This window comes from Heterodontus francisci, chromosome 15, assembly GCF_036365525.1.
Source record: "Heterodontus francisci isolate sHetFra1 chromosome 15, sHetFra1.hap1, whole genome shotgun sequence".
In the NCBI taxonomy this organism is placed as follows: domain Eukaryota; kingdom Metazoa; phylum Chordata; class Chondrichthyes; order Heterodontiformes; family Heterodontidae; genus Heterodontus; species Heterodontus francisci.
In genome coordinates, this window is record NC_090385.1 from 59,423,408 (window position 1) to 59,439,621 (window position 16,214).

Consider the following 16,214-nt stretch of genomic DNA (forward strand, 5'->3'; position numbering starts at 1 on the left):
CAATCTGTCATCCACAGGTTACTAGAATTGTTGAACTGCTGCCCCAGGGGAATGGCAGTGGCTCCATGGCTCATGAACCTGCAGTCCTCTCTCAGGATGAAAGCATTCTAGCTCCCACCCCTGTCACTCTGCCAGTGCTTTTGCTATTGGCTGTGAGCCTGCCAGTCCACAATCCTGTTTCCCAAGCCAAGATCATGCAGTCTGAAGCCAGGCCTTCTACAGTCAGAGTTGCATGAGAACATCCTCCACAGTCCCTGCCACTGAAAGTCAGCAGCCTTCCACCAACCACACTGCAGCCACTGGGGTAGCACTGCATAAGAGCACTAGGAGAGACAAAGGCACACTGAAGACAGGCACTAAGGGAGTGCACAATTGTGATTAGTTGAATTAGGTATGGAATATGGCATGATTTCATTTATAAATTTTGTTTGCAATGTTTACTTTGAGGTGGCTTTTAGGTTTGCATTTTGGCTAAGTGACTAGGTCTTGGTCAGTGACAGAGAAGGTAATGAATGTGGGACTGTTAGTGAATGGGGAATTAGGGGTGCTTCACGTACAGCCCAGATAGAAAGGAGCTGTCTAGGTTGGTGCCTCCTTCCCTCTTTCTCTTACACATCCTCCTCCTCTTCCTCCTCAGCTGCTTGCTCAATAGCTGGTGGCAAACATTGTCCCCACATTACAGGCTGTGCAGCATGTAACAAACCACCACAAATCTTGATACGCGCTCAGCTAAGTACTGCAGGGCTCCTCCAGAGCGGTCTGGACAGCAGAAGCATTGTTTCAGCATGCCAATGGTCTGCTCTAACAGATTTATTGCGACAGCATGGCTCTCACTGCATGCATGCTGTGCACATGCGTGTGAGCTATAAACCAGAGTCATGAGCAATCTTGCCAGCAGAAAGCCCTTGTCGCCTGGTTTGTCGTGGTGGCTCAAATACAGTTGGCACTGAATGAAGACATCATGACTGCTGCCAGGATACAAGACATTGACTTGTATGATGTACTGCCTAGGGTGGCACACAAGCTGGAATTTGAGGGAGTAGAATCCTTTCAATTCCAGTACATGACAGAGTACCCACAAAGCAATGGGCATCCAGTCAATGGCTCCCTGTACCATGAGGAAGCCTTCAATCCTAGCAAACACTCATGCTTGTTCTGCATACTTGGCTCTGACAAGATAGAATGAAATGTAGTTAGTTCTCTTTGAATACAGCGCCTCAGTGACTTCCCTAATGCAGCAGCGGATGGCAAACTGCAAGATGCTGCTAATATCTCCAGCTCAGCTTACAGGGTGCCAAAAACATAAAAGTTCATTGCCATGATCACATTCACAGTCACTGGCAATGCAGTCCTTGCCCTGCGCTAAGGTTGGAGTTGTGGCTGCAGCAGTTGGCAGATTTCAGAGAGGACGTCCTTAAGAAGAGCAAACATCTCACATATTGTTCCTCACTTAGGTTCAGGTAGGAGAATTGCTCTTTGAACACCCAAGGCAGATATGGCTTCCTGCTTTCTTCCCCTTCCCTCCTCTCTATTCTAGAAGCCTGTCCTGTTCTGTGTGGCCTCTGCATATTCTTTCAGTCGCTCTACTCCAAGGGGAAGGTCTACTAGTGAACCCATGTCTCAGAGCAATTGCTTTGTACAAAAGCCTTGAAGTCAGCAAACATTCTTCAACACCTGCCACACCACTCCCTGTAGACTTTAGCAACTTTAAAGATCTCTAGAGACCACAAATCATTTGTAAAGTCATAGCAACAGCCAGTAGAAATCAATCAGCAACTAACCTGTAAGCAGTTGATGATCCCTTTAAATAGCACTGGTTCGGGGGGTTCTTCATGCTGTTTACAACTGTTCAGCTGTGCAAGGTTAAGAAAGGGTGTCAGCTGCAGCATGGAGCTCCAAAATGGCTCCGCTGGTGTCAAATTAGCATGTGACATCATGATCTGCCCACTCTGCATACTTCTAGCAGACATTAGCTGTGTGCGCACTAATGCATTCACCAATATGGCATTCGGTGTGATTCATGGCATGCAGCAGACCACCATTTCGGTTCCCGAATGGCAATCATATCGCAAAACAATTGTCACTCGATAAATACTAGTTTAGTAAATCGTATTTCTGAGTTCTTATGTTGTTGTTGATGACGTATACTGCTCTGTGATATGAGAAGGAAGCTTTGTGATGTCACAAAGTTATAACAACTATTATGGCTTCAGAGGAAATATTATAGACAAATACATGCAATACAAACAAAATTTATGTTACTTGTCACTCATATTTAACTAGTACCTACACTTTCTTTCATGTGAGCTCTTTCTAATGCATTCCAAATTTGAGCATCAGTGTACTGATTGTAGGGGTCAAGGTTTGACCTGAAAATAAACAGAAACAAAAGTCTCTAGAATGTGTATTCACAGTTAATACAGTTGTGATACTATCCCTAGGAACCAGACTTCAGCTATATGTAGATTTTTCTCACATATGATATAATCTACACCCCCTGACCTATTATACCCAAGATCTGTAGCGTCCTTAGTTAAATCAGATACATACCTGACAGTCCCAACAAAGAGCATGGGTTCCTGTGGAATAATGGATAGCTTCTTTCGCAGGTCATCTAATCCAATGTCATTAATCTTCACACCATCTATTGTAATAGAGCCGCTGCAAATTTCTACCAGTCTGAACAAAGTCACTCCCAGGGATGATTTCCCTGTGTATAAAACATTATACACATATTAAATTAATTCTTAGTATTCACCTTCTTTCCTCATGCTGCTTTCCATTCATAAAATGATTTAACCATCACATAATCTACTCCAGCTAAAAGTCGGAGGCAATAATGTCTATATTGGGAGGTCTGAGGACATTAATTTCCTCCTCTCCACCCACATGGTAGAATGATTTTCCATTGGATGACGTTTCATCCAGAAATGTAACAGAAAAGGTCTAAAACTGACATTCTTGACTGAACAAGAGGCAGCCGTAGAACTCAACGCATTGAACTTCTGCATTCTGATGAAAGGTCATAGATCTGAAACGTTAACTCTGCTTCTCGCTCCACGGATGCTGCCTGACCCACTGAGTATTTCCAGCACTTTCTGTTTTTATTTCAGATTTCCAGCATCTGAATATTTTGCTTTTATTATCATGACCTTCTTGTTGGATTTAGCTATTTAAGGTACTTTTTAAACCAATAAGTTCCTTACTAACTTTTAAATGGCATCACAACAATAAAGTTCTCTGACAGCTCAGTGGTGCCACGAGATTGTTCCTTTCATGTACCAATTCCTAATGACAAACGTCAGGAAAGTTACAGCAAAACTGCATATTTAACAACAATAATAATGGTGGAGAAATGCAGTCTATCAATATTTTGCACGAAACATGCTTACATACAGCTGTGATCGCAGAAACTTAAACAACTGCAGTTTAATCTTGTAGTTAGAAATTAAATCTGTAAGTAGAATTATTAACTGCAAGCTGCGTGAATTTGGAGAAGAGTCCTTTACTTGAACCCAGTGATAAAAGATCAAATATCCTGATCTCAGGTTAACTGTCAGAATGATGTTGCTTGCAGCTCTTCAACTCCTACTCCTCCTAATTCTACTTCTCTTAATTCAAAATTGCTTAATTCAAGGATTAAGACTGAGATGGATAAATGTAACCTTTGTGCACTATATTCACATTTAGTTGCATTTATATTACTTCATTCAAATAATCAAGTATTGTAGCACAAAAATATTGAATTATCAAGTGTAGACTGTATATTAAATGATGTCATGAGTTGAAGAGACAATGTAAACAACATAACAGAGATCCATGCAATGCAATACTATTTGAATATGAAATGCATGTACAAGGAGTACCATTGACAATGGGAATCAGGGGGAATTGGGTCAATGGGAATCAGGGGGAAAACCCTCCGCTGGCTGGAGTCAGCATAAAGGAAGATGGTTGTGGTTGTTGGAGGTCAATCATCGGAGCTCCAGGACATCACTGCAGGAGTTCCTCAGGGTAGTGTCCTCGGCCCAACCATCTTCAGCTGCTTCATCAATGACCTTCCTTCAATCATAAGGTCAGAAGTGGGGATGTTCGCTGATGATTGTACAATGTTCACCACCATTCATGACTCCTTAGATACTGAAGCAGTCCGTGTAGAAATGCAGCAAGACCTGAACAATATCCAGGCTTGGGCTGATAAGTGGCAAGTAACATTTGCGCCACACAAGTGCCAGGCAATGACCATCTCCAACAAGAGAGAATCTAACCAGCTCCCCTTGACATTCAACAGCATTACCATTGCTGAATCCCTCACTATCAACATCCTAGGGGCTACCATTGACCAGAAACTGAACTAGAGAAGCCATATAAATACTGGGGCTACAGGAGCAGGTCAGAGGCTAGGAATCCTGAGGCGAGTAACTCACCTCCTGATTCCCCAAAGCCAGTCCACCATCTACAAGGCACAAGTTAGAAGTGTGATGGAATGCTCTCCACTTGCCTGGATGGGTGCAGCTCCAACAACACTCAAGAAGCTCGACACCATCCAGGACAAAGCAGCCCGCATGATTGGCACCCCATCTACAAACATTCACTCCCTCCACCACCGACGCACAGTGGCAGCAGTGTGTACCGTCGACAAGATGCACTGCAGCAATGCACCAAGGCTCCTCAGACAGCACCTTCCAAACCCGCAACCTCTACCAACTAGAAGGACAAGGGCAGCAAATACACGGGAACACCACCACCTGCAAGTTCCCCTCCAAGTCACACACCATCCTGACTTGGAACTATATCGCCATTCCTTCACTGTCGCTGGGTCAAAATCCTGGAACTCCCTTCCTAACAGCACTGTGGGTATACCTACCCCAAATGGACTGCAGCGGTTCAAGAAGGCAGCTCACCACCACCTTCTCAAGGGCAATTAGGGATGGGCAATAAATGCTGGCCTGACCAGTGTCGCCCACATCCCATGAATGAATTTTAAAAAAATTTGACAAAGGTAGAAAAGGAAACAAGTAGTTGTGTATGGCTTACTTCCATATAAATTGGACAGAATCCCAATTTAAAATGGTAGGAATGGGCTCTCTGGGCCTAAAGACCATTATGTAAATATTTAGTCAGTACTCTAAGCCTCTGCTATAATGTTAGAAACAGATTCTTTTATTGGTCGCATTAAAATATTTTACTTTTGATAATTTAGTCCGATATACAACCTTGACATTATTTCATATAAATAACAGAATTTGAAAATAGTTGGCAACCTCTTTAAGCAATTTCAATATTATTCTTAAGAATAATTCATAAATAAAACGGAACATATATACCTGATCCTGTTCTTCCTACAATTCCAATCTTTTCCCGAGGTTTGATGGTAAATGTAACTTTCTTAAGCACAAGTGGTAAATTATCACGGTAACACATTTCCACTTCATTAAACTGGATTTGTCCTTCCTGAGGCCAGTCAGGTGGAGGTACTGTCTCTGGAATATGGGATGGTGCTTCTGATTCCAAATTCTAAATGTGATACCGAATATAAAAGATAATATACAATACCAAATTGTAACCGTAACATGGCAGTGAAACACAAAAGGGCTTTGTTCACAGAAGATGGTTGGGACACACATCTTATGTAGAATATTGTCTTCATTAACATGTAGTTTCTTTCCTGTGATATCATGAATTAGGAGGTGCTATTTTACTGCTCAAAGGGTGCCTCTGATCAGCAACTTATAGGTACAAGCAGATAACAGGGCAAGACAAGGAGGCCCTGTACAATTATATAAATTTTCTAACAAAATTGGGTTGCACTTCAATAGAAAGCAATTCCATGTTAAATTAGACAGTTGATGAATCAGTTCTTACTGACTTGAGTGGGGTGTGTGTATATTAATCTGTGTGGAAGAAAACTCTAAGATTAGTTCATGAGGAAAAATACTTCGGAAGTGTGGTTATTATTTGACAATTTTAATGTACTATTAAGGTGGCAAGTAGTGGACAGGGATAAACAGTCTAAGAGACAGACAACATTGAAACAAATAATGATTAAAGGATATTATTAGTATTAGTTTTAGAGCTGAAAATCAGTGGCCCTTCCAGCACACACCCATAATTCTGCCAGAAGTGCACCGAGAAGTGTAGAAGTGAGAACAGAATCTGATATTCTGGGTTTTAACCTTGTGTTGGGGATTCAACATGCTTTGTAGGTGGTACAGCCTCCATGAGTCCCCTAACAGTCCCATTTGCCTGAACTCACGAGCGCACATCCTATGCTATGTGGAAACTCCAGGATGCTTCCTGTGTCCTGGATAACCATAGGTACAGGAAGTGTCAACAGTTGCAATAGCTCGAACTCCGGGTTTTGGAACTTGAGCAACAGCTGATGTCACTGCGGAGCATCAGTGAGGTTGGGAGCTTCGTGGATAGCATGTTTATAGATGGTCCTGCGCCAGTGGTCATAGTCTGCATTGGTACCAACGCCATATGTAGGAAAAGGGATGTGGTCCTGCTGTCAGAATTTAGAGAGCTAGGTAAGAAATTAGCAAGCAGGACCTCTAAAAGTAGTAATCTCTGGATTACTCCCAGTACCATGCGCAAGTGAGTATAGAAATAGAAGGATAGAGCAGACGAATACGTCATTGGAAAGATGGTGCAGGCTTTATATTCCTGGGACACTGGAGCCAAATCTGGAGGAGATGGGACCTGTACAGGCTGGATGGGCTGCACCTGAACAGAGCTGAGACACATTTGCTTATGGGGCGATTTGCTAGTGCTATTGGGGAGGTTTTAAACTAACTTAGCAGGGGCATGAAAACCAGGAGATAATACAAGAGAGAAACACCAAGATGCACAGAGTACTGGGAGAGACAGAACGCACTAGAGTAGGAAATAGTGAAGTATTAGGTGGGGTCAGAGTAAGAGGGAAAGTAGTCAAGTCTAAATAGGGTTACTGTGCATGCGCGGAATGTGGTAAATAAGGTTGGTGAGTTGCAGGCGCAGATAGCCACGTGGAAATATGATGTTGTGGCGATAACGGAGACCTGGCTCAAAGAAGCACAGGACTGGGTACTAAAATACTCCTGGACACAATGTGTTCAGTAAAGATAGGAAAGAAAGGGGGAGGGGTGGCAATTTTGATTAAGGAGAACATTGCAGTGCTGGAGAGAGAGGATGTCCCAGAGAGGTCAAGACGGAATCTATTTGGCTAGAGTTAAGAAACAAAAAAGGTGTAATTACATTGCTCGGTGTAGTGTATAGGCCACCAACCAATGGGAAAGATGTAGAGGAACAAATTTGCAAGGAAATTACAGAGTGGTGCAAGAATTATAGGGTGGTTATAATGGGGGACTTTAATTATCCAATATAGACTGGGATAGTAGTAGTATAAAGGGCAGAGAAGGACAAGAGTTCCTAGAGTGTGTTCAGGAGAATTTTCCAGTATGTTTCCAGTCCAATGGGAAAGGAGGCGCTGTTAGACCTGGTTCTTGGGAATGAGGTGGATCAAGTGTCAGTAGGGGAACATTTATCAGACAGTGATCATTGTATCATAAGGTTTAGGTTGGCTATGAAAAAGGACAAGGAAAACAATCCAGAGTAAGAATAATTAACTCGGGGAAAGCCAACTTCAATGGGGTAAGAATGGATCTGACCCAGATAAATTGGAATCAAAGGTTGGCAGGCAAAACAGTAACTGAACAATGGGCTGCCTTTAAAGAAGAGATAGTTCGGGCACACGAAGGGGAAAAGTAGGGAAAACAAATCCAAAGCTCCTTGGATGATGAAAGAGATTGAAATTAAGATGAAGAAGAAACTGTGTGATATGACAGATGTCAGGTGGGTAATACAAGCGAGAACCAGGCGGAATATAGAAGGTTCAGAGGGGAAGTGAAAAAGTAAATAAGAGAAGGAAAGAGACAGTATGAAAAAGAGACTGGCAGCTAATATAAAAGAGAATCCAAAAGTCTTCTATAGGCACATTCATAGCAAAAGGATGGTAAGAGGAGTAGGGCCGATTAGGGACCAAAAAGGGGATTTACGCATGGAGGCAGGGGGCATAGCTGAGGTATAAATGAATATTTTGCATCTGCCTTTACAAAGGAAGATGCTGCTGCGCAGGCCATGGTGAAAAAGGAAGTAATTCAGACACTTGAAGGGTTTAAAATTGATGAGGAGATATTGGATCGGCTAGCTGTACTTAAAGTTGATAAGGCTCCAGGACCGCTTGTGATGCATCCAAGGATACTGAGGGAAGCGAGAGTGGAAATTGCAGAGGCACTGACCATAATTCTCCAGTCTTCTTTACATTCAAGGGTGATGTCAGCAGACTGGAGAATTGTAAATGTTACATCCTTATTCAAAAAAGGGTGTAAAGATAAGCCCAGCAACTACAAGCCAATCAGTTTGACCTCGGTGCTGGGGAGGCTTGAGAAACAATAATTTGGAACAAAATTAATAGTCACTTGGGCAAATGCGGGTTAATTAGGGAAAGCCAGCACAGATTAATGAAGGGTAAATTGTGTTTAACTAACTTGTTGAAATTTTTTGATGAGGCAACAGAGAAGGTTGATGAGGGTAATGCTCTTGATGTGGTGTACATGGACATCCAAAAAGCATTTGATACAGTCCCGCACAACAGACTTGTGAGCAAAGTTATCGCTCATGGAATAAAAGGGACAGTAGCAACATGGATATGAAATTGGCTGAGTGACAGGAAACAGAGTAGTGGTTAATGGATGTTTTTCGGACTGGAGGAAGGTTTGTCTTGGAGTTTCCCAAGGTTCGGTGTAGGACCCTTGCTGTTCCTGATATCCTGATATATATTAATGGCCTATGTTGCTACTGCCCCTTTTATTCCATGAGCTATAAACTTTGCTCACAAGTCTGTTGTGCGGGACTGTATCAAATGCTTTTTGGATGTCCATGTACACCACATCAAGAGCATCACCCTCATCAACCTTCTCTGTTGCCTCACCAAAAAACTTCAACAAGTTAGTTAAACACAATTTCAAAATTTGCAAATGATATGAAACTTGGAAAAATTGTGAACTGTGTGGAGGATAGTGTAGAACTTCAAAAGGACATGGACAGGTTGGTGGAATGGGGGCACAAGTGGCAGATGAAATTTAATGCAAAGAAGTGTGAAGTGATTAATTTTGGTAGGAAGAACATGGAAAGACAATATAAAATAAAAGCTGCAATTCTAAAGGGGGTGCGGAGCAGAGGTCCTGGGTGTATATGTGCATAAATTATTGAAGGTGGCAGGTCAGGTTGAGAGAGTGGTTAATAGAACATACAGCATCCTAGGCTTCATTAATAGTGGCATAGAGTACAAAAGCAAGGAAGTTATGTTAAACTTGTATAGAACACTGGTTCAGCCTCAACTGGAGTATTGTGTCCAGTTTTGGGCACCACTCTTTAGGAAAGATGTGAAGGCATTAGAGACAGTCCAGAAAAGATTCATGAGAATGCTTCCAGGGATGAGCAACTTCAGTTATATAGTTAGATTGGAGAAGTTGGGACTGTTTTACTTAGAGAAGAGAAGACTGAGAGGAGATTTGACAGAGATGTTCAAAATCATGAGGGGTCTGTACAGAATTGATAGGGAAAAACTGTTCCCATTGGTGGAAGGACTGAGAACAAGGGGACACAAATTTAAGGGAATTGGCAAAAGAGGCAATGGCAACATGAGGAAAAACTTCTTCACGCAGCAAGTGGTTACAGTCTGGAATGCACTGAGAGTGTGTTGCAGGCAGGTTTAGTCCAGGCATTCAAGATGGAGTTGGATTGTTATCTGAAAAGGAAGAATGTGCAGGGCTACGGGGAGAAGGCGGGGTAGTGGCATGAGATAAACTGCTCTTTTGGAGAACCAGTGCAGGCAGGACCGGCCGAACAGCCTCCTTCTATGCTGTAACAATTCTGTGAATCTGTGATTCTGTGGTAATGAAGACATTATGCCATTAGGATAAAATTCAGTTTTTAAGAAAGCTCTTTCATTCAGGCCTTCCTGCACACTGTCCTACATCTTAGATTTACGCAATTTTGGCAGAACAGCTATGGAACAGAGCTACAGCAGCATGTACCTGAGGAAAGAGATGCAATTTGATTTTGAAATTTAACACTGTGGAACACCTAAGTATCTCAATACTTCACACACAAGCATTTATCTAAGACAAATATTTCCATTTCAAGTAAGTTTTATAAGTGTAATTTAACCTGTAAAATTACTGGAAACAGTGTAAATGTGATCTGAGCTGTGATCAGAGCTACAAAACTCACCATTATGTAATGCCTGATCCTTTCTACAGATGTGAATCTTGCTTCTGATTCTGATGCTAAGCGGACTGTAAACTGAAACAGTCCTGTCAGCTGATTGATAAAAACAAGAGAAAAAGAGGATATTCTTATGAGAGAAAATAAATTATCAGTACATAAATGTATATTTTGTTAGATGAAAGGCACAGAACTAATTCAGAGAAACTAGGAAGCAGTTTGAAGTGAAAATTTTGATCTCAAAAAAATGTAAAAGCATTTTTTTTTTAGTTAGTACAGAAGTACCTTGCTCCAACACATAATGCTGTGACATTCTTAAGGCAGAGATCTGTGCCCTCAGTCCCTCTCAAGATAAGTTCCTGATTTCAGCTGTGCCCAGGGACACCATCTCTCTTTTTATATTGAGGAAGTAAGGTGAAAAGCAAAGGCCCATAGTTCAGCACATTAGGTTGATAAACACGAAGTAAAATTATGTTAAATCAAGTGGTAATGGCTAGATGACATGAAGCTTTGATTTTAAAAGCCTCTCGATTGTGGGGAATGACTGTTGGAGGAAGGGAAGACTAAGGATGATAAACAGTTCCTTAGATTTATATTCCTGGGAAAGAACAAGTTTGAGTGGAAGATCGTACTATGATTCCCTGAGGTCAATTTTAACTTGGGGGCCAAAACTGGGGTTGCGGCAGATGAAGTGGGCAGCAATTCATGTGGTTGCCTGGAATGTGAGGGCTGGAGATTTTATCTCCTAGGTCTCATTTGAAAGCCCCAAAATTGGTTGTCACCTGTGGCCAGCAAGAATGGTATCAACAACAATGGATGGGAGTGGAAAGTCATGGGGAGAGGGGCTTAACCACCATGCAAACATTTGATAAGGTGCCGCACAAATGGTTAATACACAAGGTAAGATCACATGGGGTTAGGGGCAATTTATTAGTTTGGATAAAGGATTGGCTAACCAACAGAAAACAGAGAGTCGGGATAAATGGGTCCTTTTCTCATTGGCAAGATGTAACTAGTGGGGTGCCACAGGGTTCGGTCCTTGGGCCCCAACTATTTACAATCTACATTAATGACTTGGATGCAGGGATAAAAGGTACTATAGCCAAATTTGAAGATGACACTAAAATAGGTGGGATAGTAAGTTGCAATAAAGAAATAAGAAATTTACAAATGGAGATGAATAGGTCAGGTGAATGGGCCAAAATTTGGCAGATGGAGTTTAATGTGGATAAGTGTGAGGTTATCTATTTTTGTCAGAAGAATAGAAAGGTAAATTATTATCTAAATGGAGAGAAACTTCAGAGTGCTTCGGTGCAGAGGGATCTGGGTGTCCTCGTGCATGAATCACAGAAATCTAGTATGCAGGTGCAGCAGCTAATGAGGAAGGCAAATGGAATTTTTGCATTTATTGCTAAAGGAATAGAATATAAAAGTAGGGAAGTGTTGCTGCAACTGTACAAGGCATTAGTGAGACCACACCTGGAGTATTGGGTACAGTTTTGGTCCCCTTACTTGAGGATGGATGTAGTTGCATTGGAGGCAGTTCAGAGGAGGTTCACTAGATTGATTCGAGAGATGAGGGGTTTGCCTTATGAAGAGAGATTGAGCAGTTTAGGCCTTTACTCTCTAGAGTTTAGAAGAATGAGAGGAGATCTAATGGAGGTATATAAGATGATTAAGGGGATTGACAAAGTAGACGTAGAAAGGATGTTTCCTCTGGTGGGGCAATCTAGAATGAGAGGTCATAGTTTTAGGACGAGGGGTAGCAGAATTAAAACAGAGATGATGAGAAATTACTTCTCTCAAAGGGTCGTGAGTCTGTGGAATTCACTACCCCAGAGTGCGGTGGATGCCGGGACATTGAGTAAATTTAAGGAGGAGATAGACAGATTTTTAATTAATGATGGGTTGAAGTGTTATGGAGAACAGGCAGGAAAGTGGAGTTGAGGCCGAGATGAGATTGGCCGTGATCATATTAAATGGTGGAGCAGGCTCGAGGGGCTAAATTGCCTACTCCTGCTCCTAGTTCTTACGTCCTTAAACCCCAGCAAGGTAAGTGAGTAGAAGGGAAGAAACGATCAAGAATGGTCAGAGGACAGGGAATAGCGTTAGTTACGGGGATGCCCAGGGCTGGGAGGCTGGAGGTATCTCTGTGGGACCAGAAGGGGCACTTCTGCTCCTCCTGGCTCACAGAGCATCCACATAAAAGTAGTTTTTTCAAACTTAGCTTGATCTTTTCTGGCCACTCCACAGAATCTCACCATGTAAGCCTACCATCCCTGCTCTGCATCTTGGGATGCTATAATATTCACTAATAATGTCACAAATCAATCTTATCCCCTTTTCTCTTTCCTTTCCTGAAGGCAGTGATTCATGCTGAAGTCCTTTTCAGAGTATAGTTCTTTAGTATCTCACCCAAATTGCCATTATTAGTAAGTGAGCTTAGTGAGTGTTGGTCAGGCTATTGATGGAGGGCGAGAGATATTACAGATGATTCTGGCCTCACCCAATGTTTAGACACACACTTTCCAGGATGGGCCAATGTATGAAATCAAAAGTGGGAGCCCTGGCTAATTTTTCTTCTCCACAACTCGACTTGGCAGTCATTCGTTGAATTCTTACACGCTCATTATAAATTAAACTAAATCAGTAACTCTTAAAAAATTACAGTTATCTAGGAATGAGTCAAATGCTGGAACCTAATTATAGGAACCATCGTCTAATTTTTCTGACCAGTTTCCAGTTTTGTTGCTCATTCACAGGTAAATATTACTAATAACTTGCAGTTGGACTTTCTTAATTTGAAGTTACCTGGACTGCATGGGAGATGGCAAGGCCTGCATAGGCTGGTGGAATTCTTCCATGCATGAAAACCATCATTGCTGACACTACAGTGATGAGTATGATGCTTATGAGATCGAGGCGAACAGCCAGCCATCGCATGCCACAGCTGAATAGGAAATGTGGACCTTGATTACAATCTAGTAGCTCTTGGTACCTAAAAAAGAGTGGCATCAATAGAGTTAAGTGGCAATAGTCTCTTTTCTGAAATTCTTGTTATATATTGCAGATGTACACTGGGATTAACTGCATTAACCAATAGCAAAATAGCTAGGCTTAATTTTCTACCACCAGATGCCAGTAGTGTTGTTTCTACTCTATTATTTACTAACTCCTCCACACAAGATCAGGGGGCAGGTTGTTCAACCTTGCCCGTCTAAGAGCGAAGTCCAAAGTACGGAAAGTCCTCATCAGAGAACTCCTCTTTGCTGACGATGCTGCTTTAACATCTCACACTGAAGAATGCCTGCAGAGTCTCATCGACAGGTTTGCGTCTGCCTGCAATGAATTTGGCCTAACCATCAGCCTCAAGAAAACGAACATCATGGGGCAGGATGTCAGAAATGCTCCATCCATCAATATTGGCGACCACGCTCTGGAAGTGGTTCAAGAGTTCACCTACCTAGGCTCAACTATCACCAGTAACCTGTCTCTAGATGCAGAAATCAACAAGCGCATGGGTAAGGCTTCCACTGCTATGTTCAGACTGGCCAAGAGAGTGTGGGAAAATGGCGCACTGACACGGAACACAAAAGTCCGAGTGTATCAGGCCTGTGTCCTCAGTACCTTGCTCTACGGCAGCGAGGCCTGGACAACGTATGCCAGCCAAGAGCGACGTCTCAATTCATTCCATCTTCGCTGCCTTCGGAGAATACTTGGCATCAGGTGGCAGGACTATATCTCCAACACAGAAGTCCTTGAAGCGGCCAACATCCCCAGCTTATACACACTACTGAGTCAGCGGCGCTTGAGATGGCTTGGCCATGTGAGCCGCATGGAAGATGGCAGGATCCCCAAAGACACATTGTACAGCGAGCTCGCCACTGGTATCAGACCCACCGGCCGTCCATGTCTCCGTTATAAAGACGTCTGCAAACGCGACATGAAATCGTGTGACATTGATCACAAGTCGTGGGAGTCAGTTGCCAGCATTCGCCAGAGCTGGCGGGCAGCCATAAAGACAGGGCTAAATTGTGGCGAGTCGAAGAGACTTAGTAGTTGGCAGGAAAAAAGACAGAGGCGCAAGGGGAGAGCCAACTGTGCAACAGCCCCAACAAACAAATTTCTCTGCAGCACCTGTGGAAGAGCCTGTCACTCCAGAATTGGCCTTTATAGCCACTCCAGGCGCTGCTTCACAAACCACTGACCACCTCCAGGCGCGTATCCATTGTCTCTCGAGATAAGGAGGCCCAAAAGAAGAAACACTCATGCCATCTCCTGGTACAAAAGCAGGTATTGCAAATAAGCTGGTAACATTAGGCTAAAATAATGACATGCATTTTAGTTATATTTGTCGAATTCAAGTTACAAAAGCAGATAGAGACTGTATGACTGTATTGACTTCAGAGAACACAATCCATGTGTTTTCAAGCTGCTAATGGATCAGTACATTTGATTTCAAACAAGAAATGCTGGAAATACTCAGCAGCATCTGTGGAGAGAGAAGCAGAGTTAATGTTTCAGGTCAGTGACCCTTCATCAGACAAGGGTAACAGACAAGGGGTAGGTGAGGTTGCCGGGGCCTTCCAGATGGGATCTTGACGTCATCTTGCCCTCTTATGGGTTTAATCTCAGCGGGTTTGAAGGCAAGCGGCGAATCCCCGTGTAGCTGTCAAGTAAGGCATTTAAATTATTCAATTTATTCAAATAGATCATTAAGTTCTATTTTAACAAAAGATTCTGGCTTCCCGAGCTTTCAGCGACTCACCAGGGTCACTAACGCAAGTGAATATTGAGTGTTTCTCAGTGAAACTGACAGACTTGGATCTTTAATCCGTGAAATTGATGAGTTCCAGCCACGAGCAGCTGAGAGGCTGCTGCTCCCAGCACTCCTTCTCAAAGAGTGATTTCAGTGCTTAACAGATGATTGTCAACTTCTTGGAAGTCATTTCACTTGTCTTGCACTTCCTTCACCTTCAGCTGCATATTCCTGTTGCCAACCTTCACCACAGCTTATGCAGCTCTACCTTGCACCTCTACCTTGATGAAGAGCAACAGGAGCAGCAGCACCAACGGCAACAGCACCTGCAGGAGCAGGACCAGCACTAGCTGCCTTCCTCTAAGAACATGCTGCTTCACAGGACAGAGGGGATGGACACAGAGATCCAACTTCAAGAAGGCAAGACCCCCAACACAACATCTACAGGCAAAGCATCAGCTCTCCCGACTGTCTCAAAAGACTCAGGTTTTCATGGCAGGTCATTGCTGGCATTTGCAACCACCTGGAGCAAGGCCTCCTTTCCAGTGGGCCAGGTGGGCACACACTGCCAGCGGCTGTCAAGCTACCTGTCACTGGAGGGCCACCCCTGGATCTCTGCCCCTTCCTGAGGTTGTGTGTTCTCTTCACCTGCAAGAAGAGAAAGCAGAGAGTTACGCGTGTTAGTAATGGCTTGTGTGGATAGCAGGGAAGGACAATATTTGTGGAGGGTGACTGTGAGGTATAGATGCTAGAGGACAATAGGAGGAGGGTGAGAGAGAGTTTTGGCTGTTCAGATGAGGATGTGAGGTGCCTGGAGAGAGAGGAATGAGTGGAGCTGCAAGGTGTGTTGTTCAGAGGAGTGCTGTGCAAGAGAATGCTGGATAAGACAGAGTGTGGGACTTGGCACCTGAAAGTGTTATGCCACTCACCTTTCCTATTCTCCTGAGGTCCTAGTTCCCCTTGGTGCACTGTCTGCATGTTGGAGGGGTCACATTTCTGCTGCTCACTTCCTCGGCCACTTCCATCCACATGTGCTTGGTTGGAGAGGTTGTTCTCTTCCTCCCATCCTTGGAAGAGTTCACCTCACTTCAGTCCTTCAGATCCCACAGCAGGACCCCCAGGTTAGAGTGAGAGACTGGGGGAACAACCTTCCCAGGTCTCCTCTCCATTCCTGTGGTTGCTGCAG

General features: G+C 43.3%; 1 protein-coding gene across 1 annotated transcript in view; it reads right to left on the reverse strand.

Annotated features, from left to right (window-relative positions):
• The window catches only part of LOC137377684 (ATP-binding cassette sub-family C member 5-like), a 269,211-nt gene that overhangs the window by 18,759 nt on the left and 234,238 nt on the right, over nucleotides 1-16,214 (reverse strand). Inside the window, exons 23-27 of the mRNA XM_068047603.1 lie at nucleotides 13,081-13,267; nucleotides 10,276-10,365; nucleotides 5,328-5,517; nucleotides 2,551-2,710; nucleotides 2,287-2,369 (exon numbers count right to left, since the gene is read on the reverse strand). Of these exons, the coding sequence (XP_067903704.1) occupies nucleotides 2,287-2,369; nucleotides 2,551-2,710; nucleotides 5,328-5,517; nucleotides 10,276-10,365; nucleotides 13,081-13,267 (710 nt within the window). The remainder of the gene's footprint in view (nucleotides 1-2,286; nucleotides 2,370-2,550; nucleotides 2,711-5,327; nucleotides 5,518-10,275; nucleotides 10,366-13,080; nucleotides 13,268-16,214) is intronic.